The sequence below is a fragment of the Mercenaria mercenaria genome, chromosome 1, assembly GCF_021730395.1.
Source record: "Mercenaria mercenaria strain notata chromosome 1, MADL_Memer_1, whole genome shotgun sequence".
NCBI classification, from domain to species: domain Eukaryota; kingdom Metazoa; phylum Mollusca; class Bivalvia; order Venerida; family Veneridae; genus Mercenaria; species Mercenaria mercenaria.
In genome coordinates, this window is record NC_069361.1 from 90437876 (window position 1) to 90462806 (window position 24931).

Genomic DNA, 24931 nt, shown 5'->3' on the forward strand with positions numbered 1-24931 from the left:
TCCATCCATCTGTCAGTCCGTCCGTCTGTCACTTTTCAGTTCCGTCAGTAATTTGAGAACCATTTTTCATAGAACCTTCAAACTCACCCACTTATATAGGGTGGCAGGGGAATAGAGCAGACGACTTGTATTGTTTTGAGGTTCACTACATCAAAGGTCACAGGGGTCTGATCATGTATTTCCATTTCCAGTCAATAACTTGAGAACCACTTCACCTAGAATGTTGGAACATCATAGGATGATTTTGACATGCAGAGTAGATGACCCCTACTGAATTTGGGGTCACTTTATTTAAGGTCAAGGTCACAGGGGTCAGAACATGGAAATCCATTTAAGATCACAAGGTATTAGGGACCAGAACATGGAAAACAGTTTCCAATTAGTTTCCGATCAGTAACTTGAGAACCATTTGACACAGAACCTTCAAACTTCATAAGATAATAGAACTTAAAAAGTAGATGACCCTTAAATTTTTTTGTGGTCACGTAAGCAAAGGTCAAGGTCACAGGGGCCTGAACATGGAAAACTCTTTCCCACCAATAACTTGAGAACCACTTGACCCAGAAAGTTGAAACTTCATAGGATGATTGTACATGCAGAGTAAATGACCCCTTTTGATTTTAGGGCCACTTGATCAAAGGTCAAGGTCACAGGGACAAGAACATGGAAAACTGTTTCCAGTCCATAACTAGAAAACCACTAGGCCCAGAATGTTGAAACTTTGTGGATATGTTGTGTAGATGATCCCTGTTGCAGCCAACTATCAGTGTCTCTTTGACTTTCGCTCATGTCCCCTATTGACATCTTGCCTATTACTACTATGCATTGGGAGAGACATTCACTTTCCTACAAAAACATCTTCTAGTTTTATGCTACCTGTTTGTAAGATTCTTCAAGTTGACCAGTTGAAGGTGAAATTTTAGTTCAGAGACTGTCTTAGAATTAGTTTTATAACCTTGGAACCTGAGTTGCATGTGACCTTTGTCATAATATGTGTATGTTATTATTCAAACCAACAACAAATAAAAGAACCAAACAAAATCCTTTTTATCTGATATTTTCAGTAACATCCCATACCAGCTTGTACAGTTATGGCGTCACACTGACTTGCTTGGAGAAGATATTGCAGACAGACTGTTAGCATCTTTTGACAAACGTATATCAGAAATCTATCTCCTTCTGGAAAGCTGTGGTATATTGCAAAACTCTACATCTCCAGGTGTTAGGGTATGAGTATGACTACTTTTAAGCTGCCAGAAATGTTTTGAGTGCATTATACATGTAGTTGCTCATTCTTCCATCATGACATTCAGTCTATTTCTCAGAAACTACTTACTAGAATTCATTGAAACTTCACAGTCCTGAATCCTCTCTGCCAATATTAGATGTGCATATCATTGGCATGTCATTATTGGATTATCTATTTCAGAGTTATGACCCTTTAATGGTAATTTTTGAACAGTTCTCCAGCGTTGTTGATGGGCTTTGAGGGAAACTTTGTAGGAATAGTATGGAGAGTATATAGTTTTGAACTGGAATGATTTTCACTGAGTTAAAGGGAATTCCTATAGTTTTTTATGCGCATCTTTCTGCACAGCAGACACTTTCTGTGGAAAACTGAAGTGAAGTCAACATTTGTTGAAACATGAGACAGACAATCTTAAATATGAGGAATCTTGAATGAAATAACATTTCTGATAAGCTTTATCAGTAATCAAATGTTGATACTGGTTTATGTTGTACTGACAAGTACCCTGCCTGACAGGCACCTAAAGAACACTTTGGCTATCAGTTTTCATAGGATTGTTGCCTGTAGTGAGCAGATGACCTCTGTTGTTTTTGAAGTCATTCGATTAAAGGTCAAGGTTACAGCATACAAAATTACATACACATTTGCCTCCAACAGGCCATCATGGAGGGTATATGTGTTTCACAAACAGCTCTTGTTGCTGTTATTTCTTCAAACTGTATAGCCAATTCTGAGGCAATATTTTGGGGACCTCTCAAAAGATGTGATCTGATGTAACCAGTTGTATTTCAATTAAGTTTTAATTACATACATTTTGATACTTTTCAGCTTGTGCAGTTTTTACTGACTGTTGCAGAAGTTCTCAGTATAGCTGGTCATACTGAAGCTAAAAAGAAAGTTTTCCAACGAGCCATCAGTATTGTGGTAAGATAATCCTAATCTTTGATATCAGTTGTTTTGATGAACTTTTGTTTGTATATTGCACAGGTGTTGGTACAATGTAAAATTTGAAAGTGTGTATGTCCGTCAGGAAAAAAAGTAAATGGTTAATTATGTCTCCCACCACACAGTGGTGTGGGAGACATAATGATTTACTCCAGTCTCTGTGTCTGTCACAAAGCTTGTCCACACTCTAAGTCAAGCATTTGTCATCCAATCTTCACCAAACTTAAACAAAATGTGTTTGACCATAAGACCTCGGCCAAGTTTGATAACTAGCCAAATCGGTCTAGGCATATTGGAGTTATGGCCCTTGAATTATGAAATATCGGCCTTTTAACTCTTGTACTCACTTTAAGTCAAACATTTCTCATCTGATCTCCACCAATCTGACTTGAATCTGATCAAGTCAAAAACTTTGGAAGTGCAACTCTATCATTCATGAAAGGTTTTTTAGATACTTTGGCATGAATTTAATGTTCCCCTTAGGAGATGACATGTCAAACCACTAGCTCCAAGGTCACAGAAGTCAAAGTTTCGTGTCCAGTTCATAACTCTGCCATTCATCAAGTGATTTTGAAATTACTTAACACAAACATTCCCAATAATGAGACGACAGCTCTTGTTTAAGATCCAGACCCTTAGCCCAAAAGTCAAGGTCACACTTAAAGGTCAAAGGTTAACAAGGTCTGTTTTTTGTCCGGTCCATAACTTGCCCATCATCAAGGGTTTTTAAAATTACTTGACACAGAATGATGTTCCCAATAATAATCAATGTATTACATGCAAGCTCAAAGGTCAAGGTCAAACTTAGAGGTCAAAGGTTTACAGGGTCTGTTTCATGTTGGGTCCATAACCTTGCCATTCATCTAGGCTTTTTGAAATTACTTATTCATCAAGTGATTTTTAAATCACTTTGCATAAATGCTTCCCATAGTGAGTTGAACATCTTCAAGAATTATATGATATATAGTTATGATTAACATACATTGTTAGTATGTTGCCCTATTACTTAGATGTTGTACTGGCATGCAATAGGTTTTGTGAAAAATGTCCGAAGGCATGGGACGTTTGTAACTCTGTTAAGAATTCTTGTTTTATTTGCTGAATTTTCTGAGGGATCCCTAAAGTATAACAAAATCAGAGCTAAATCTAATTCTTTCTTTTAGAAAGAATGTCTAAATGATTATGGAAAACTCATTATAAATATTACATGTTGTTTTTTGAACAGGAAGATGGTTTACAGGGAGGAAGAGTTGTAAATCCTGAAGAGTGGAAAGAAACACTGTATAAAATGAAATACAAGCTGGCCTGTATTTACTGTGAATCTTACCACACTGCGGAACTTGGTATACAGCTACACAAGGATCTTGTTAAACATCATGAAAGGTTTGTTGTAAGATTACAGATGAATGGGACTGAAAGTCGTGAGGAAAGTACAAAAACATTTGATATTAAAGATACCTGCAAGTAAATTAAACCATAGTAGGTCAGCTAAAAAATCTTTTTAAAGATTTTATAAATGCTATGTCATAATATTCTATATGACTTCAAGAATTTTCATTAGGAACTTTTTTTTTGTTATTTTCATTCTGCAGTAAAACACTGAAAGCTTTAATTCATTAGGGGACAAGCAAAATGCTACAAAGATTATTCAAATCATTGTGATTTGTCTTAAAACTTGGTCACCAGGGGGCATGGTCACTTTTCCCTGCATGTATTGGAAACTTAAAAAATCTTCTTGTATGAAAGTACTGGAAGACTAAAAAATTATTTCACACATATTTTCCTTGTGTGACCTTCTACCAAAAGTGTTTATATTATTTTGAGTCATCAAAAACCATGGCTGCTAGATGACAGAAAGGGGCAAAGAATAATAACTCCTTGCATATTTCATAATGCACTTACGGGTGAGTGTTGGTGCCACCAGGTGTTGCTCTTGTTAGAAAGTTATAATTAGGAGAACATGTGTATACATATATAGATTTAATTTACAGACATAATTTATTGCTTTATTTCAATAGCTAGAAAATGGTAGTTTGGCATTCCAAAATGATTCTATGAAAAATAGTTGTTTTCTGCCTCACAGTCTGTTAGAAGAGAATGGCCGGACACCTAAGTTACTGACAGAGCTTGGACATGCATTCCATGGAATAGGAGTTGGATACTATAACTTAGGACAATATAATGAGGTAATCACAGTTCCTAGTATGCTTTAATATGAGAAGATACTAGCTGTTTTTCATCAAACTGCATCAGGTAATATCAAAGTTTTATTTAGCAGGATAAAGTGAAGCTGTTCAGAGTCACCTTTGAAATCTGAATTATAGATAATATTGTCTGCTTTGAATTATGCTATAGTAAAATTGCTCACCATGAAACTTGTTTATTTCACTGGTCAGGTATATACATGTAATAATTAGCATCATATGTAAGGTTTTTTACAGACTTAAAAGTATATGGTTTGTTGTTGATATGTTAAATGTTGACCACCTATTTGTATGTTTATCTAGCCAAAACAGAACAATCAGAGAATGATCTTAGTGGTCATGTGCATTTTGAATAGTTAATATTGGCTTGAAAAGTGGGGACAAATATTGCCAGTTCAAGGGTAGTGAAATGTCAGTAAAAGTTTGACCAGGCATAATAAATTAAGGGTTTTTTTAAAATACAATGTACTTAACAGGTTGAGAAGTATACAAAAAAGTCAATAGTGTACCATGAAGAGTCTGGGAATGCATCTTTGGATGACATAGGTGCCTCATGGGCTGCTCTAGCAATGTGCTTAATAAAGGAGAATGAGTATGAAAAGTCTCTGGAATATATAGAAAAAGCTATTGAGGTATGTTAAAAATTACGCTGCTTACATTTTTGCTTCCTTATTATAATCATTATAGTATAATAGAACATACAATTTGTACATCAGAATAAAAGGTGTGATTGTTAACATAATTATCAGTACTTTGTTCTGCTAAATATTTCTATGCCCCCGGCATCTACTGATGCAGGAGGCATATAGTGGTTGTCTTGTCTGTTCGTCCGTTCATCCATCCGTTCATCCATACGAGGTTAACCAAATGGGATCATTTCGTCTAGCATCAATACCCCTTATTAGAATGACTTGATACTAATGCAGATGTAACCTGTGACCATTCCTCATCTTCAAACATCACCTGACCTCAGTTTGACTTTGACCTTGACCTCGTTTTGGACTTAGGTTGGTTTGTATGTGCCATCTCTTGGTTAACCAAATGGGACCGTTTCGTCTAGCATCAATACCCCTTACTAGAATGACTTAATACTAATGCAGATGTAACCTGTGACCATTCCTCATCTTCAAATATCATCTGACCTCAGTTTGACCTTGACCTTGACCTCGTTTTGGACTTAGGTTGCAAGGATACCACCGGGGGCATCAAGCGTTTATTAAATGCAGCTTTTTATTTTAATTGCCAGAACACAGAAACTGTTCATGTTTTGAAATCAGCTTGGCTCCAAATGTAAGTTAGAACATGTGAAGCTTGAACTGTGTCTAATGGATAATTAACCTATAAAGCATTTAAAAATATTTAGAGATGTGGGGGGGGGCTTTCTTTTACCTCTTTGATAAAATTTTAATTTGTTGTTTCTTTAAAAAATGAAACTGAGATAATTGCTTTTCAACCAATACTTCTTTTTTTACCCGACATAAGGGAAGAGAAGTGTAAAGATCAGGAGAACTTTGGCTTAAACTTAGTTAAGTTTATATCAAGAACATCAGCAAGCATATTTAAAAAGTACTCTGAGGTAAGTCATCAGGTCTGTCAATAAAAACCATTATTTTATAGTAAATTATTTTTCAGGCCTTTAAAACTCATTTTTTTGGAGAATACCCTACTGTGATTGGTGAGATGCTAACAAACAAGGCAATCTGCCTCAGACATCTAGGTAGATTAGAAGAAGCGGAATCAGTTTACCAGAGGTAAGTTTTATTTCTGCAGTTACTAAGGTAATTAAAGGGAAAGAGTCTTAGGTATTTTTGATAACGCTAAAGTTTTTGAAAACTTCAACAACTGGTAAGAGACAAACATTAATCTTAACAAACAACTACTTACAGAATAAAATATTTTCTGGCAAAAGGGAGACTGGCTTGCATAGCCCACCACCGCAAGCTGGCAAACCTGACAGCAACAACAATGACCGAAGGCGATGTAGCTCTCACAGTTCTGTGAACTGAATATGATCTTATAGCAGTATCCGAGAGACCCCAGACAGTCTTGGTGGACAACCATTACCGAAGGCGATGAGGCTTGTACTCACAGAGACATTTCAGTGAATTGAATATGATTGGATGGCAGTATCTGAGAGACCCCAGGCAATCATAATGGACCACAGTTACCGAAGGCCATGAGTAGTCATCATGGCTCTTTGATTAACTGCTTCAGATAGCTGTTTCCAACAAGACCCCACGTAGTCATGGACGCAGGCATACTAGCGTAGAATTGTTTGACAGTCACTAGTATGCAGAACCTACTTGAGTGAGTGTCAGCTGGGTTTGAATAAATAAACCTCTAAAGTAGAACCAATGGGACAATGTAGAGATAACGGTGTTATCCAAATCTTAATGAAACTCGGTCAGAATATAAATGAAATCTCAGATTGGTTCATATAAAAATAGGTCACTAGGTCAATGAATATGAAGACCTTATTAACACTCTAGGGACCATATTTTCTACCTCACTTTTATGAAAATTTGTCAGATTGTTTATCTCTATGAAATCTAGGACAAGTTCAAAGCAGGGTTACCCAAGCTCAGAAACTAGGTCACTAGGTTAAATCAAAGACAAAAATTGTTTACATTTTAGATGCCACATTTTCTACTTTATCTTCATAAAACTGTGTCAGAATGTTTGCCTATTTGAAGTCTAAATCAGGTCCAGAACTTGCTTACCTGAAGTCTTAAACTAGGTCAGTACACTGAATCATAGATTAACCTTGTAAACACATTTCCTCTTTGAGTTTCATTAAAATTTGTTGGAACATTTGTCTCAGTGAATTCTAGATCAGGTTTGGTACTGATTTATCTAGGTCTAAAACAAGGTCACTGGGTCAAATTGTAGAAAGACTTTGTTAACGCTCAAAAAGCCATGTTTTTTTCCTGACCTTAATGAGGCTTTTGTTAAAAATCTAGCAGAAATTTGTAGCTGGGTCACATTGGGAAAAAATTAGGTCATAAGGTTTAATAATAGAAAAACTTCGTTAAGATTACATATGCCACTTTTCATCTTGATCATCATAAATCTTACTCAGAATATTTTGTGTGTAAGAAATCAAGATCAAGTTCAAAAGTGGAATACCTGAAATCAAAAACTATGTCGCTTGGTGAAAAATTGAAAAACATGGTTAATGATCTACCTGATTTACATAAAACACAGTCAAATGTCTCTTTGAAATCTAGACCAAATTAGATGCTAGGTTATCTAGGGTAACAGTAGTTCAGGAAAGCAGTACAGGGCCTTTAGAGTTTTCTAGTTCAGGTGAGCAGTACAGGACCTTCAGAGTTCTCTGCTTCAAGTGAGCAGTACAGGGCTTTCAGGGTTCTCTGGTTCAGGTGAGCAGTACTGGGCCTTCAGGGTTCTCTGGTTCAGGTGAGCAGTAAAGGGCCTTCAGGGTTCTCTGGTTCAGGTGAGCAGTACAGGGCCTTCAGGGTTCTGTGGTTCAGGTGAGCAGTACAGGGCCTTCAGGGTTCTGTGGTTCAGGTGAGCAGTAGAGGGCCTTCAGGGTTCTCTTGTTCAGGTGAGCAGTACAGGGCCTTAAGGGTTCTCTGGTTCAGGTGAGCAGTACAGGGCCTTCAGAGTTTTCTGGTTCAGGGGAGCAGTACAGGACCTTCAGAGTTCTCTGGTTCAGGTGGGCAGTACAGGGCCTTCAGGGTTCTCTGGTTCAGGTGAGCAATACTCAGGTTCTCTGGTTCAGGTGAGCAGTACAGGGCATTCAGAGTTCTCTGCCTCAGATGAGCAGTACAGGGCCTTCAGGGTTCCCTGGTTCATTTGAGCAGTAGAGGGCCTTCAGGGTTCTCTGGTTCAGGTGAGCAGTAGAGGGCCTTCAGGGTTATCTGGTTCAGGCAAGCAGTACAGGGCCTACCCAGTTCTCTGCTTCAGATGAGCAGTACAGTGCATTGAGGGTTCTTTGGTTCAGGTGACCTCATCCATAAACTGTGTAGTCATAGCGATATTGCATGGTGCTGTGGTTCGTTAAGAGAGTGCCAATGGCCCAGCACCTCTGTCTTCAACTCTCTAGGCTTCTTTTTGAGTTACCTCACCCTTAGTTCCGAGTTAAAACCCAATCTTGGGAACACAGGAGCTATTTGTCCCATAGCTGGGGGTCTCTTCATAGGCATCAAGGCGTGTCCTCACACCGGTTGGCCTGGCATGCCACATGTCTGGGGGCAAACCTCCTCTGAGTCCCCTGCAGTTCTGCCTGAGGCCGCAAGGTGTTTAGTTACCATGTGGCGCCAACTGGGAGGCACTGCAAAAGGGCTTGTCTGCAGAGAGGCTATGTACTAGCAGGGAAGACTTACGCACTTGGCTCCTTGTTCACCAGAAGGCTAGCCAGTGGGGAGGCCGAAAGCGATAGGTGACAAGCACACAACACACAGCACACCACACTTGACACATCAGCAGACAAATGCCACACATCCATAAACTGAAGTATAGACTATAATGCACAGAGAGGCACCAGGGGCCTTCCTCCTTCATCAAATCTGGAAAGGTGCCATATGTCCTATAGTTGTGTCCAAAAAAAACAAAAAACGAATAAAAACAAAAAAGATCTGGCATGTTGAAGCTCAGACTTTACATTGAAAATGTTTTAATAAATAAACATTTGATGCCTAAAATAATGCAAAGTGGGGGGAGCCTGGTTCTTCCGCCCCATTAGAATTAGACAGTCAACAATATGACCATAGCTGTTAGTCTGACCTTAATTTCCAGCAAAAAAACAACAACAACAAATGGACTGCTTTATTTCAGCTCACTTGAATTGAAGATTAAAGCTGTTGGAAGGGAACATGTGACTGTTGCTATGACTTACTCAAATCTCTGCGCATTAGAAGGTATCCGTGGAAATTATGATGCATCTGCAGAACATGCTAAACAAGCTTTAAAGATATATGAGGTACGTTGTAACTTAACATGCACCTTTGGTCCAATGACAAGATATCATAAACAACAAAACCATGGGTTATAAGTTTGAGCTGTTGGTCCTTAACCTAATTCTTTTTTTTGCAACCCTGCCATTACAAGTCATGGTACATACAGTGTCAGTTGTATCTATCTGTCCAGCATCCATTAGACTGTGTATGTGACTTTTTCATGAGTTGTTGATTTTGAAAATGAAAGGTAACAAGATGACATGACCAAGACCCTTTCCTTAAAGATAGAATAACTTGTGTATGCACAGAAGGATCTATATACACTCAGTATTACTGTATTACAAGCTCTTATCGAAAGTGAAGGTCACATTTAAAGGTCAAATATTGAAGGTAGTTTTTCTTTTTTTATGCATATTCACCTAACAAGGCAGTATATCCTTTACAAGACTTAAACCCATGCTCAAAGGTTAAGGTCTCACTAATAGTTCTGGGTCCCTTATAAATTCCTTAATTGAACATCATCACACTTGTTCAGTATCATCCTTGTAAGGTCTTCTCCAAATTTCTTTCAAATGGGGGCACTTGGTACCTTTTAGGCCACTAGAACTAAAAAAATACCTTTAAATAACTTACTTTCATGAACCAATTCATAGAACTCTATCAGTATTCTCCCATATTCACACAGGGATGTTTGGCCTGTTTTAAGAGCTGCAGGGTTGAAATAGATAAACAACTACAAAAGACATTCTGATGAACCAATTGATGAATCTTCATCAAACTTCGCAAGATCCTGTTCAATTTTTTTCTCAAATAGTGTCACTTGACCCCTTTAAGCAGCTGCTACCGTTCAAAATTTAAAGAAATTTAAATGACTTCTTACGAACTGCTTGATGGATCAAACTTGGTCTTTAGCATCATTGTAATAATTTACTGAAAAATAATTTTATGCTGTTCAAAGGGGAAGCATATATGTTGAATTTCATCCTTCCATCCATGCATCTGTCTGTCCTGCAATTCTTGTCATTTTAGCTCGACTATTTATAGAATAGTAGAGCTATTGGACTCGCCCATTTGTCGGCGAACGCATCCGTGTCTGCGTCCCGATTTGGTTAAGGTTTTGTATGTACGCTGGTATCTCAGTAACCACTTGTGGGAATAGATTGAAACTTCACACACTTATTCACTGTGATAAACTGACTTACATTGTACAGGTTCCATAACTCTGTTTTGCTTTTTTACAAAATTATTCCCCTTTTTCGACTTAAAAACTATTGGTTAAGGTTTTGTATGTAAGCTGGTATTTCAGTACTCACTAATGGGAATGGATTGAAACTTCACACACTTGTCCCATAACTCTGTTCATTTTTTTTTTTTAGCTCACCTGAGCACAAAATGCTCAAGGTGAGCTTTTGTGATTGCCCTGTGTCCGTCGTCCGTCCGTCATCGTCAACAATTTGACTGTTAGCACTCTTGAGGTCACAATTTTGGCCCAGTCTTAATGAAACTTGGTCATTATATGTTACCTCAAAAAATCTAGGTGAGTTTCGATATTGATCAGCCGGTCAGAACCCGGTCACCAGTCAGATCAAAGGAAAAGTTTGTTAACACTCTAGAGGTCACAATTTTGGCCCAATCTTCATGAAACTTGGTCAGAATGTTACCCTCAATAAAATCTTGGACGAGTTCGATATTGGGTCATCATGGATCAAAAACTAGGTCACTAGGTCAAATCAAAGGAAAAGCTTGTTAACACTGTAAAAGCCACATTTATGACTGTATCTTCATGAAATTTGGTCAGAATGTTAATCTTGATGATCTCAAGGTCCAAAATGAATCTGGGTCTTGTAGGGTCAAAAACTAGGTCACCAGATCAAATCAAAGGAAAAGCTTGTTAACACTGTAGAGGCCACATTTACAATCATATTTTAATGAAACTTGGTCAGAATGTTAATCTTGATGATATATAGGTTAGGTTCGAATCTGGGTCAGATGGGGTCAGAAACTAGGTCACTAGGTCAAATCAAAGGAAAAGCTTGTTAACCCTCTAGAGGCCACATTTATGACTGTATCTTCATGAAACTTAGTCAGAATGTTAATCTTGATGATCTTTAGGTCACATTCGAATCTGGGTCTTATTGGGTCAAAAACTAGGTCACCGGGTCAAATCAAAGGAATAGCTGGTTAACACTCTAGAGGTCACAATTTCGGCCCAATTTTCATGAAACTTGGTCAGAATGTTACCTTCAGTAAAATCTGGGACGAGTTCGATATTGGGTCATCTGGGATCAAAAACTAGGTCACCAGGTCAGATCAAAGGAAAAGCTTGTTAACACTGTAGAGGCCACATTTATGACTATATCCTCATGAAACTTGGTCAGAATGTTAATCTTGATGATTCCTAGGTCAAATGAGCGATACAGGGCCTTCATGGCCCTCTTGTTTCCAAATTATGCCCCTTTTTTGACTTAGCAGTTTTTGGTTAAGTTTTTGTATGTAAGCTGGTATCTCAGTATCCACTAATGGGAAAGGATTGAAACTTCACACACCTGTCCACTGTCATGAGCTGATAAGCACTATGCAGGTTCCATAACCCTGTTTTGCTTTTTTACTAAATTATGCCCCTTTTTTGACTTGTATTCATTCAATTGACAAGGCTGTTGAATAGTCGAGCATTGCTGTCCTCCGACAGCTCTTGTTTTCCTCAGCAACTTTTGGCGGAATTGAGTGAAACTTCATCAGAAGCTTTTCTCTAGAGAATAGATGCATATATTATCTTTATGTTCTGGTCTGATAATTTTTCATTGTGTTATTGCCATTTGATTATTCAACATAAGTATATTATAGCATCATTACTTTTACAGAATATTCTTAGCAACGACTTCCTGGAATTCAGTGAAAATTTGATTATTCATTGAATTACGAGGGTTGTCCCAGAAAATCGCGAACTTTTTTTATTATTTCAAAAATAAGCTACGCATCAAATAATTATTTTAACTGATGATATTTCAATGTATACTCGACATGACTATAAAGTTTAAAATTAAATACCTCTCATATTATTTGAATATTCTTTACATAATGGACAGCAGTTAGTGCTAGTCGGCGCACGCTCAGTTTTCCTCCTACAAAAAGAAGTAGCTTCCATTTAAACTCGTGTAACTTACCCGATATACATCTCATAGGATTAAAACTTTTATCGTCGCTAATGGCAACAGAAGGTTGGGCGAGTGATTCAAAGACAGGGCAACATAATACTTTTAATACTTTCTGCACCGCGAACTTATCTGATGTCATCATTTCTGGAAGTGCATGCAACCGTTACTTTCAAAATTTTGTAATTTTTTTAACATACGTGACGTCAAAGACTTGTAAAATAATTACGCGCCATGCGTTGCCATTAATTACGATATAAATGTTAATCTGTTAATCCCGTGAGGTGTATATGGGGAAAGTTACATGAAATTAAAAGGAAGCCGCTTTTTTATGTAGGAGGAAAAGTAAGCGTGCGCCCACTAGCACTGACTGCCGTCTATTATTTAAATAATACCCGAATAATATGACAGATTTTTAATTTTAAACTCTATAGTCCTGTTGAGTATACATTGAAATAACACCAGTTGAAATAATTATTTGATGCGTCGCTTATTTTTGAAATAATAAAAAAAGTTCGCGATTTTCTGGGACAACCCTCGTAATACAGTTTGCCTGTTCAGCATAAGTTTATCATAGCATCATTTCTTATCCGAAGTAGTCCTCATCAACCACTTTTGAAATTCATAGAAAGCTTCACTTCACAAGTTGAGGTGCACATATTGTCCTCATGTTCCGGTTGGATGATTTTTTCACAGAGTTACAGCCATTTGATTATTCAACATTATTTAACCTCCCTTTGAAGAAGGGTAGAGACCACATTTTGCAACTGATTTTAATCAAACTTGCACACAACTTGTATTGGCATAATATCTTTGTTCCTTTCGAAAACTGACCAGATCCCATCAAGGGTTTCGTGGGTTTACATTTGATTTTAACCACACTAACACACAACTTAAGTTACATTAAGATCTTGGTTCCTTTTGAAAACCAGCTAGATTACATCATGGATTCTACAGTTACTGCCCCTGAAAGAGTTAAAGTTTTTTTCTATTTTGGCCCTTTCAGCCATCTAGAGGTTTCATTTATGCTTTGATTTGAAACAAACTTGCACAGAATGTTTATCTTGATTTCTACTTCAAGTTCGAAACTGGGTCATGTTTGGTCAAAAACTAGGTAACAAGGTCAAATTAAAGGAAAACATGTTAACACCTTATAGGCCACATTTATGACCCTTCATGAAACTTGGTCAGAATATTTATCTTGATGATTCCTAGGCCAAGTTGGAAACTGGGAGATATGGGGTCAAAAACTAGGTCACTCGGCAGATCAAAGGAAAAGCTTGTTATCATCCTTGAGGCTGCATTTGTGACCCTATCTTCATTAAAATTGGTCAGAATGTTTATTTTGATTCCTAGGCTGAGTTTGAAACTGGGTCATGTGGGGTCATAAACTAGGCCGTGCTCTCAAATCAAAGGAAAAGCTTCTTAACACTCTAGAGGCCCTATTTATGACCCTAATTTATGAATTTTAGTAAGAATGTTTATCTTGATGATTCCTGGACCAAGTTTGAAGCTGGGTCATGTGGGGTCAAAACCTAGGTCACGGCTCATATCAAAGGAAAAGCCAGAGTGATGGGGGGTTATAGGAATAGTCACTGTCCGTCCTTCTGTAACATTTTGTGTCCGCTCTATGTCTCCTAAACCCCTTGAAGAATTTTAATGAAACTTGGGTCAAATGATAACCTCATCAAGACAATGTGTAGAATCCATGAGTCAGCCATGTCAGTTCAATGTCAAGGTCACAACTCAAGGTCAAAGGTCTGAGCCTTTCATTTTGTGTCCGCTATGTATCTCCTAAACCCCTTGAAGGATAATCATGAAATGTTGGTCAAATGATCACTTCATCAAGACAATGTGCAGAACCCAAGAGTCAGCCATGTTGGCTCAAGGTCAAGGTCACAACTCAAGGTCAAAGGTTTGAGCCTTCCATTTTGTGTCCGCTACAAATCCTAAACCCCTTGAAGGATAATGATGAAACTTGGATCAAATGATCACCTCATCAGGCGATGTGCAGAACTCAATGAGTCAGCCATGTCAGCTCAAGGTCAATGTCACAACTCAAGGTCAAAAGTGTGAGCCTTCCATTTTTTGTCCGCTCTGTATCTCTTAAACCCTCTGAAGGATTTTCATCAAACTTGGAGCCAAATGATCACCTTATCAAGGCAGTGTGCAGAACTCATTAGTCAGCCATGTTGGCTCAAGGTCAAGGTCACAACTCAAGGTCAAAGGTTTGAGCCTTCCATTTTATGTCCGCTCTTGTCCCCTTGAAGGAGTCATATGAAACCTGGGTCAAATGATCAACTATCTAAGACGTTGAACTCATTAGTAGCCATGCAGACTCAAGGTCAAGGTCATAACTCAAGGTCAAAGGTTTTAGCCTTCAATTTTGAGTCCCCTCTAAATCTCCGAAAGCCCTTGAACGAATTTTATAAAACTTGGGTCAGGTGATCACCTCATCAAGATGATTTGCAGAACTGATGAGTCAGCCATGCCGGCTCAAGGTCAGGGTGACATCTTAGAGTCACAGGTTTGAGCCTCCCATTTTGTGTCCACTCTGTATCTCCTAAACCCCTTGAAAGATTTTCCTCAGCTTGGATCAAATGATCACCTCATCAAGAACTCATGAGTCAGCTGTGTCAACCCAATGTCAAGGTCACAACTCAAGGTCGAAGGTTTGAGCTCTGTATCTCCTAAACCCCTTGAAAGATTTTCATGAAACTTGGGTCAAGTGATCAGCTCATCAAGACGATGTGGGTCAGCCATGCCAGTTTTAGGTCAAGATCACAGCTCAAAGTCAAAGGTTTACCCTTTCACTGTCCATAACAGTGGCGGGGGATTTAACTGTCTTTCAGACTGCCTTGTTAACACTGTGGAGGCCACATTTTTGACCCTGTCTTTATGAAACTTGGTAAGAATATTTATCTTGATGATTCCTAGGCCAAGTGTAAAAGATGTATAGGGTCATCATGACTGTCTTGTATATTCTGTAGGCTGTTGGCGAGACTTGGGACAACCCAAAATACATTGGAGCCCTGGAAAATCGCTTATGTGCTCTTGTTTCAGCAAACAATTTTGAAGAAGCAGACAAAGATTTCATGACCATACGTAAGCATTGTATCATTACTTTTCAAATTTTTATGCCCCCAAAGGGAGGCATATTAGTTTTCAACTGTCCATCCGTTCATCACACCTATGTCCGTTTGTCACACCAATGTTAACTTTTTGCATAAAGGCACTTTGCTCGCGAACCACTGCACCCAGGACCTTCAAACTTCACATGCTGATAGTACTTATTGAGTACACGACCCCTACTGACATTGGGGTCAAAGGTCAAGGTCACAGGGGCCAACGTTAACTTTTTGCATGAAGGCACTTTACTCGCGTACCACTGCACCCAGGACCTTCAAACTTCACATGCTGGTAGTACTTATTGAGTACACAACCCCTACTGACTTTGAGGTCACCAGGTCAAGGTCACTGGGGCCATTGTTAACTTTTTGCATGAAGGCTCTTTACTCGCAAACCACTGCACCCAGGACCTTCAAAGTCCACATGCTAATAGTATTTATTGAGTACACGACCCCTGCCGACAATGAGGTCAAAGGTCAAGGTCACAGGGGCCAACATTAACTTTTTGCATGAAGGCACTTTACTCGTGAACCACTTCACCCAGGACCTTCAAACTTCACATGCTAGTAGTACTTATTGAGTACACAACCCCTACTGACTTTGGGGTCACCAGGTCAAAGGTCAAGATCACAGGGGCCAATGTTAACTTTTTGCATGAAGGCACTTTACTTGCGAACCATTGCACACAGGACCTTCAAACTTCACATGCTGGTAGTACTTATTGAGTACACAACCCCTACTGACTTTGGGATCACCAGGTCAAAGGTCAAGGTCACAGGGGCCAATGTTAACTGTTTGCATGAAGGCTCATTACTCGCGAACCACTGCACCCAGGACCTTCAGACTTCACATGCTGATAGTACTTATTGAGTACACGACCCCTATTGACTTTGGGGTCACCAGGTCAAAGGTCAAAGTGCTGCAGGAGCATTTGTCACCATTAGTAACAGCTCTTGTTGCAAATGGTTTAGCTACATCCCTGCATAGGGGCCACCATAGCTAAGAATAGAAAAATACTGTAAGCATCTTCTCATGAACTGCTTGATGGATCTGCAATCAACTTGGTCTGTAACATAATTATAAAGTCCTCTCCAGATTTCCAAATCAGGGCACATGGTCCATCTGGGAATACTATAACTAAACAGAGAAATACCTTTAAACAAAGTCTTCTTATGAACTGCATCATAATCTTCTTTAAAATTTGACTGTACCGTCATTATGAGGTTATCGCTCAATTTTGTTCAAGTGGGGCTATTTTGACCCTTGTAGGAGCCACTTTGACCCTTTTAGGAGCCATTATAGCAAACCATAGAAATACCTTTAATTGATTTCTTCTCCTATACCGGTCAGTGGATCTACAACAAACATAGTCTGTATCATTGTTTTAAGGTCCTTTCCCAAAAATGTTCAGTAGTGTTGTTTTTAGCTCACCTGTCACAAAGTGACAAGGTGAGCTTTTGTGATCACGCGCCGTCCGTGCGTCCGTAAACTTTTGCTTGTGACTACTCTAGAGATCACATTTTTCATAGGATCTTTATGAAAGTTGGTCAGAATGTTCATCTTGATAATATCTAGGTCAAGTTCAAAACTGGGTCACGTGCGATCTAAAACTAGATCAGTAAGGTCAAATAATAGAAAAACCTTGTGACCTCCCTAGAAGCCATATTTTTCAATGGATCTTCATGAAAATTGGTGAGAATGTTCACCTTGATGATATCTAGGTCAAGTTTGAAACTGGGTTATGTGCAGTTAAAAACTAGGTCAGGAGGTCTAAAAATAGAAAAACCTTGTGACCTCTCTAGAGGCCATACTTTTCAAATTGGTCAGAATGTTTACTTTGATGATATCTAGTTCCAGTTTGAAACTAGGTCATGTGCCATCAAAAACTAGGTCAGTAGGTCAAATAATAGAAAAACCTTGTGATCTCTCTAGAGGCGATATTTTTCATGGGATCTGTATGAAAATTGGTCTGAATATTCATCTTGATGATATCTAGGTCAGGTTTGAAACTGGGTCAACTGCAGTCAAAAACTAGGTCAGTAGGTCTATGGCATCCATTGTGTCCATGCGTAAACTTTTGCTTGTGACAACTCTAGTTTAAGATCCAGCCTTGAAATTTGGATGACATGTACAGTTTTGCACACCAATCTTTAAACTTTCAGTGACCATGAATGTGACCTACTGATCTACTTTCTAATAATTTAGCATTAGTTTGCCATTTGAAACAAGTGGTTCGATATACACAGGTAAGCCGTTCAGGGTCATCATGACCCTCTTGGTTTTTTTTTGTCGTCGAGTTAAGAATAGAAAGAAACTTTCAATGTTTTGGATCATATCAAACTTGATTTGTAAGGTTCTGTTAATTTTTTTTTAGCTAGACTAATAGAAAAATACGGGAGCTATCCTACTCGCCCCGGCATTGGCGTGAGCGTTAGCATGAGCGTCACACAAATGTTAAAGTTTGCGTACCACCCCAAATATTTTCAAAGTCCATTGAGATATTGCTTCCATATTTTGCATACTTGTTTACCATCACAACACCAGTCAGTAAAAAGGAGGAGGCAACTCTATCAAGCATTTTGACTGAATTATGGCCCCTTTTCTACTTAGAAAAAGTGTTAAAGTTTGCGTACCACCCCAAATATTTTCAAAGTCCATTGAGATATTGCTTTCATATTTTGCATACTTGTTTACCATCATGACTCCAGTCTGTAAAAAGGAGGAGGCAACTCTATCAAGCATTTTGACTGAATTATGGCCCCTTTTCGACTTAGAATACTTGCTGTAGCTAAAATAGGAAAGAAATTAACTTCAAGGTCAAAGGTTTAAATTTTCTTCCCATGAACTGCCTGATTGAGCTTCATCAAACTTGGTCTGTAGCATCATTTGAATTTTTTGTCAGTTTTCCAGCTGATAATTTATAATCTGAACACTTCCAAATGAATTTTGTTAATTCTTTTGTTCAAGTTGGGGATCCACAAATGTAAAACTGTGCCTTATTGTGCTTTTCTGTCTGTCCATCAGTCAGCAGTTTTGTGTCCATAACTCTGTCATTATGTCTCCCGACCCACTAACCCACTGGGGGAGACATATTGCTTTTGCCCTGACCATCCATCCATCATTCTTCCATCTGTCACACTTCGTTTCCCATCAATAACTTGAGAACCACTTGACCCAGATTGTTGAACAGTCATAGGATAATTGGTCGTGCAGGGTAGATGACTCCTATTGATTTTGGGGTCATTTTGTTAAAGGTTTAGGACAATGTGTCCTATGCAAAACCCAGACCCAATCTCAAAGGTCAAAGTCACACGTGGAGGTCAGAAGTCAACAGACCTTTTTTCCTGTCCAGCCTATAACTCAACAATCCATCAAAGGACCTATAACTCAACAATCCACCAAAGGATTTTATTATTACTTGGCACAAATGTTTCCATAGTAAAAAGATGTGTAGTGCTCAACTTTAAAGACCCCTAGCTTAAAGGTCAAGGTCAAATCTTGAGGTCAGATGTTAGCATGGCATTATCAGGGTCTGTTTTATGTCCGGTCCATAACTCTGTCATCTTTCAAGGGATTTTAATATTACTTGACACAAAATTAATGTTCCCCATTAATCAGATGGTGTGTATTGCACAACACCTAGACCCCAAGCTCAAAGGCCAGACTCATACTTGGGAGGACACAAATCAGGGCTTTTTCCTATCCTGTCCAAGAATTTGTCATGCATTGAAGGATCTTAATATCACTTGGCACAAATGTTCCCCGTAATGAGACAATATATCACAGTTGCAAATTCTTTAGGTCAAATATCAATTAAGTTTTTTTCCTGTCTAGTTGTTGACTCTGTCATCCATTAAGGGATGTAAATATTACTGGAAATAAATGTTCCCTATAATGAGACTATATGTTATGCACAGTACTCTAGTAAAATTTTGGAAAAAAACGTTGTTCACAGATTATATGGTTTTTAGCTCACCTGTCACAAAGTGACAAGGTGAGCTTTTGTGATTGCGCAGCGTCCGTCGTCTGTCGTCCCTCCGTCCGTGTGTGCATAAACTTTTGCTTGTGACCACTCTAGAGGTCACATTTTTCATGGGATCTTTATGAAAATTGGTAAGAATGTTCACCTTGATGATATCTAGGTCAGTTTGAAACTGGGTCATGTGCGGTCAAAAACTAGGTCAGTATGTCTAAAAATAGAAAAACCTTGTGGCCTCTCTAGAGGCCATATTTTTCAATGGATCTTCATGAAAATTGGTCAGAATGTTCATCTTGATGATATCTAGGTCAAGTTTGAAACTGGGTCAACTGCGGTCAAAAACTAGGTCAGTAGGTCAAATAATAGAAAATCCTTGTGACCTCTCTAGAGGTCATATTTTTTATGGGATCTGCATGAAAATTGGTCAAAATGTTCATCTTGATGATATCTAGGTCAAGTTCGAAACTGGGTCACGTCCGGTCCAAAACTAGGTCAGTAGGTCAAATAATAGAAAAACCTTGTGACCTCTGTAGAGGCCGTATTTTTCATGGGATCTGCATGAAAATTGGTCAGAATGTTCATCTTCATGATATCTAGGTCAAATTTGAAACTGGGTTGACTGCAGTCAAAAACTAGGTCAGTAGGTCAAATAATAGAAAATCCTTTTGACCTCTCTAGAGGTCATATTTTTCATGGGATCTGCATGAAAATTGGTCAGAATGTTCATCTTGATGATATCTAGGTCAAGTTCGAAACTGGGTCACGTCCGGTCCAAAACTAGGTCACTAGGTCAAATAATAGAAAAACCTTGTGACCTCTGTAGAGGCCATATTTTTCATGGGATCTGCATGAAACTTAGTCAGAATGTTCATCTTGATGATATATAGGTCAAGTTCGAAACTGGGTCAACTGCGTTCCAAAACTAGGTCAGTAGGTCTAAAAATAGTAAAAATCCTTGTGACCTCCCTAGAGGCCATATTTTTCAATCGATCTTCATGAAAATTGGTGCGAATGTTCACCTTGATGATATCTAGGTCAAGTTTGAAACGGTCACGTGCGGTCAAAAACTAGGTCAGCAGGTCAAATAATAGAAAAACCTTGTGACCTCTCTAGAGGTCATATTTTTCATGGGATCTGCATGAAAATTGGTCAGAATGTTCACCTTGATGATATCTAAGTCAAGTTCGAAACTGGGTTACGTGCAGTCAAAAACTAGGTCAGTAGGTCATATAATAGAAAAACCTTGTGACCTCTGTAGAGGCCATATTTTTCAATGGATCTTCATGAAAATTGGTCAGAATTTTTATCTTGATGATATCTAGGTCAAGTTCAGAACTAGGTCACATGAGCTCTAAAACTAGGTCACTATGTCAAATAATAGAAAAAACGACGTCATACTCAGTTCATGTGGGGACAGGTGAGCGATTCAGGACCGTCATGGTCCTCTTGTTCTTTTCTATATACCCGTACTCAAAAATCAAAATAATGTAATTTTGATGTAAAAACTGACATTTTAAACTTCAAGCTGACAGTACAGTATATAAAAGTCAGTATATGCACCAATAATGCAGTTTGATGTCACGGATTGTAAAAAAGATTATTTTACTGGGCAAAGCTACAAAAAAACATTGTTTTATATAGTTAACTGGAGGTTAAAGGATGGAAGTATAGATCACTGCTTGGGAAGTGTGTATCAAGACATGGGCAGGTATTACCTACGAGCTGGGATGTACGAGAAGGCCTACCAGGTTTTTCATGCATTGATTGGTTCCAAGTTCAGACAAGATGGTGACTGTGTGACATATCTCCTTCTAGATATAGCTTGTGGAAACTTACCACCTAAGTTTAGGGATCAGCTGACTGAGGAATATACACTTACATATGGTGTAGAATTGTATGTGTTACCTATAAATATATTTTTCTAGGAATATAAATTAGCAAATTACTTGTCACAAAAAGCTACTATGAAATTATTTCTATTCAGTGGGGTCTCATATATTCAAGAATATCACAGCTACTGCCTCAGTCCCCTGAATTAAGTGAAAATAAAGTAACCAGTTTTCTTCTATCTTTGAAATTTAACAGCCACAAATTCATTTCCCCTCAAAAAAGGCATTTTGACCTTATACATTTTAATGTGAAAGAAAGTTAACGACTATTTATGTTCATTCAAGACTGCCATATACCCCTTTCCTTCTGCAGAGCACCAGGAAATGTAAGTCTATTGAAACAATTGGTCATCTATCACCTGATTCCCAGCAATAATACAGAGGAGATTTCTCGCATTATCAGCAAACATCATGACACCATCAACCCTACTGGGGTAGAAGTTTATCTCCATACATGTGATTGGTGTGTGAACAGCGAGGGGCAGATAAATGAAGAATGCCAGCAGGCAATATTAACGGAAGGTTTACTGAAGTACCCAGATAACTTGGTGAGTCACAAACTGAATACAGACAAATTACTTAATTAGCAGAAATGCTTTGTTTTCTTTTTATGCCCCCGAAGGGAGGCATATAGTTTTTGAACCGTCTGTCCGTCTGTCAGTCTGTCGGTCTGTCAGTCTGTCCGCAATTTTCGTGTCCGGTCCATATCTTTGTCATCGATGGATGGATTTTCAAATAACTTGGCATGAATGTGTACCACAGTAAGACGACGTGTCGCGCGCAAGACCCAGGTCCGTAGCTCAAAGGTCAAGGTCACACTTAGACATTAAAGGATAGTGCATTGATGGGCGTGTCCGGTCCATATCTTTGTCATCGATGGATGGATTTTCAAATAACTTGGCATGAATGTGAACCACAGTAAGACGACGTGTCGCGCGCAAGACCCAGGTCCGTAGCTCAAAGGTCAAGGTCACACTTAGACATTAAAGGATAGTGCATTGATGGGCGTGTTCGGTCCATATCTTTGTCATGGATGGATGGATTTTCAAATAACTTGGCATGAATGTGTACCACAGTAAGACGACGTGTCACGCGCAAGACCCAGGTCCGTAGCTCAAAGGTCAAGGTCACACTTAGACATTAAAGGATAGTGCATTGATGGGCGTGTCCGGTCCATATCTTTGTCATCGATGGATGGATTTTCAAATAACTTGGCATGAATGTGTACCACAGTAAGACGACGTGTCGCGCGCAAGACCCAGGTCCGTAGCTCAAAGGTCAAGGTCAGACTTAGACATTAAAGGTCATTTTTCATGATAGTGCATTGATGGGCCTGTCCGGTCCATATCTTTGTCATTCATGCATGGATTTTAAAATAACTACGCATGAATGTGTGACACAATAAGACGACGTGTCACGCGCAAGACCCAGCTCCGTAGGTCAAAGGTCCTAAACTCTAACATCGGCCATAACTACTCATTCAAAGTGCCATCGGGGGCATATGTCATCCTATGGAGACAGCTCTTGTTTACTACTATTCTCATAGCAAAACATAATAAATATAATAATTTTCAGTTGTTAAGAAAGTTGTAGCTATGCATATCAAATTTTGCCTTTGTTTAGATAAGAACCAATTACGTTTATAGTTTGTCTGTTAGACTTATGGTTCTGTTCATGAGCTGAACTGTCCCATGATATACTATACTGTATAGCGGGTTTTTATTATACCCCCACAAAACAAAGTTTTGGGGGTATATAGGAGTAAGCTTGTCTGTCGGTCGGTCAGTCGGTCTGTCGGTCCGTTGATTTTCATGGTTTCTGAATAATAACTCATGAAAGGCTTGACAATTTAAATAATTTTTGGTACACAGTTGTAACATCAGAAAATACAGGTCCAGTTTGATTTTGGGGTCAGTAGGTCAAGGTCACAGTGACTCGAAATAGTTAAACAGTTTCCGGATGGTAACTTGAGAACGCTTGAGTCTAGGATCAAAATTTTTTGTACACAGGTGTAACATTATGAAATACATGTCAAGATCGACTTTGAGGTCAGTTGGTCAAAGGTCAAGGTCACAGTGACTCGGAACAGTTAAACAGTTTCTGGATGATAACTTTAGAACGCTTGGGTCTAGGATCATAATTTTTTGTACACAGGTGTAACATGATAAAATACAGGTTAAATTTGACTTTGAAGTTAGTAGGTCAAAGATCAAGGTCACAGTGACACCAAACAGTTAAACAGTTTCCAGGTGATAACTTGAGAACGCTTGGGCCTATGATCATGAAAATCGATAGGGAGGTTGGTTATGACCTGCTGATGACCCCTTATGATTTTGAAGTCAGTAGGTCACAGGTCAAGGTCACAGTGACCTGGAACATTTAGAACAGTTTTTGGACAATAACATCAGAACACTTTGGACTAGGATCACGAAACTTAATAGGGAGGTTGGTCTTGACCAGCAGATGACCCCTATTGATTTTAAGTTTCAAAGGTCAAAGGTCAGAGTGACCCAGAACATTTAAACCTTTTCCCAACAATAACTTGAGAACGCTTGGACCAAGGATTATGAAACTTAATAGGGAGGTTGATTATGACCAGCAGATGACCTGTATTGATTTTGAGATCAATAGGTCAAAGGTCAAGCAAGTTCGGCTTTGACATTGGCTTAGGTCTGTGACAAGGCCATATTGTGGGGGTATAATTCGTCATTCCTGTGACAGCTCTATTTTTTTGCTAAGTAATTGTATGCTTGCAAGTAATTGTCAAAATAGCTGTAAGGTGTTTGTGTGCCTGTGTGTATGCTTTTGTTCATTCATTTTTTTCTGGACAATCACTTTGACATGCATGGAGCAATCTCTTTTATATTTGGCATAAATGTTTACCTAAGTAAGTTTAGCATGCAAACTGCAAAAGTCCCTGTCTTAAAGGTCAGAGTCTCACTTTGGGGACAGAGGTCATGACAGATAAGGGGCCATAACTTTGACGTGCATGTAGCAATCATCTACTAAGTATTTTATTTGGCACAAATGTTTGCCACAATGAGAGTTTCATGCACACATGCCAGACAAAGGTCAGTTAAGAGCTGTCTGGGTCAGAAAGTTGACATGCATGGAATGATCTTATTACTTTCATTCAGCAGGAATGTTTGTTTCAATTTGACAGTTTTGCACACACTCCCCAGACCCCTGTCTCAAAGGTTAATGTCACATTGAAGGGTCAAAGGTGATTTACAGCTTTTCTAGGATGTATTTTTTACATCCATGGAGCAGTGCTCTTTTTTATTTTGCCTTAGTGTGAAGGATTGTCTCATCCAAGCCGAAAGGCCCTATCCCACAGATCAAAGTCACAGTGGTCAAATGTCAGTTTAGAGCTTGTCTGAGCTGCAACTTTGACTTGTGAATGACATAGAGTATCAAGTGCAAACCCCATGTCCCTCAAAGGTTAAAGCCACACTTGGAGGTCAA

At 38.7% G+C, this 24931-nt stretch overlaps 1 protein-coding gene across 5 annotated transcripts in view; it reads left to right on the forward strand.

Moving 5' to 3' along the window:
- LOC123530827 (TPR repeat-containing protein DDB_G0287407-like) overlaps window positions 1-24931 on the forward strand; it is an 81170-nt gene that overhangs the window by 50399 nt on the left and 5840 nt on the right. For all 5 annotated transcript variants that reach the window (XM_045311623.2, XM_045311605.2, XM_045311612.2 and 2 more), the window contains exons 17-26: window positions 1065-1227; window positions 2078-2173; window positions 3420-3577; window positions 4278-4380; window positions 4875-5030; window positions 6031-6149; window positions 9196-9340; window positions 15460-15574; window positions 21219-21471; window positions 21780-22014. In XM_045311623.2, coding sequence (XP_045167558.2) covers window positions 1065-1227; window positions 2078-2173; window positions 3420-3577; window positions 4278-4380; window positions 4875-5030; window positions 6031-6149; window positions 9196-9340; window positions 15460-15574; window positions 21219-21471; window positions 21780-22014 — 1543 coding nt within the window. The remainder of the gene's footprint in view (window positions 1-1064; window positions 1228-2077; window positions 2174-3419; window positions 3578-4277; window positions 4381-4874; window positions 5031-6030; window positions 6150-9195; window positions 9341-15459; window positions 15575-21218; window positions 21472-21779; window positions 22015-24931) is intronic.